Source organism: Sphaeroforma arctica, assembly GCF_001186125.1.
Source record: "Sphaeroforma arctica JP610 unplaced genomic scaffold supercont1.10895, whole genome shotgun sequence".
NCBI classification, from domain to species: domain Eukaryota; class Ichthyosporea; order Ichthyophonida; genus Sphaeroforma; species Sphaeroforma arctica.
Window position 1 is genome coordinate 1 of NW_014029663.1, and position 885 is coordinate 885.

The following is an 885-nucleotide window of genomic DNA, read 5'->3' on the forward strand; positions in this document are numbered from 1 at the left end:
TTATATATCTATATATCTATATATCTATATCTATATTTATATCGATTTCTTGTATATTTTTATGTATATGGCGATAAGAAGTATCTCACTTTCAATTTTCGATAAGCGATATGGCTGTAGCGATGTCTGTGCTGATTAGCCACATCTCACTACACAGATCATGACTTTATTCCTGGGGATTTGTGTCAGGCCATCTATGAACATGATGGGTATGTGTATGACGCTACCATAGTAGAGATTCTGCCCAAGCGTGCGGATCTTTCCCGTTCAATCAAGGTTAAGTTCGAGGAGTACGATAATGAAGAGGTATTGGACGCTATGGATGTGTATCCACGAGTGACAACAAAGGTATTATCGTCGTACTTCTTTTCCAATTACCTCGATGTAGTTTTTGGTTGCGTAAGGTATGGCAATATTTCAGGTTCCCTACTTCAACGGGATCAGAGGGAGTACGATACCCCGGTTACCTTCATCTTGGCGAAATTTTACGGAATGTATGACCTGCCTACATGTATTTGAATGTACGCCGGTTCAATTACCCACAATTTATGGTAATTACAGGAGCTTGCGATAGGTTCGCTCGTAAAATTGAATCGTGAAGCCGAGGGAATCGCAGGCACGATGCTGGACTGTATTGTGGATTATGTCAATAACGAGACGCGCACAGTGGATATCACACTTTTGCCTGAAGGTAACGTTGACCGCTCTTGTATTCATCTAGTATATGGTCTTATACAAAGCTATCATATACTATTTTAACGAGAACATATTTTACTATGTGCATGTGTATATATGATGGGCATCATATTAGTTTATATATCAGTATACACACACACACACACACACACACACACACACACACACACACACACACACACACACACA

General features: G+C 39.8%; 1 protein-coding gene across 1 annotated transcript; it reads left to right on the forward strand.

Annotated features, from left to right (window-relative positions):
* Positions 1 to 189: 189 nt before the first annotated feature.
* On the forward strand, positions 190 to 759 carry SARC_17475 (hypothetical protein; the record flags this gene model as incomplete). The annotated part of the gene is made up of 2 exons (XM_014288431.1): positions 190 to 348; positions 562 to 759. Coding segments are annotated over 2 exons (357 nt in total), but the record flags the coding sequence as incomplete, so codon positions are not given.
* Between the last annotated feature and the right edge of the window lie 126 nt (positions 760 to 885).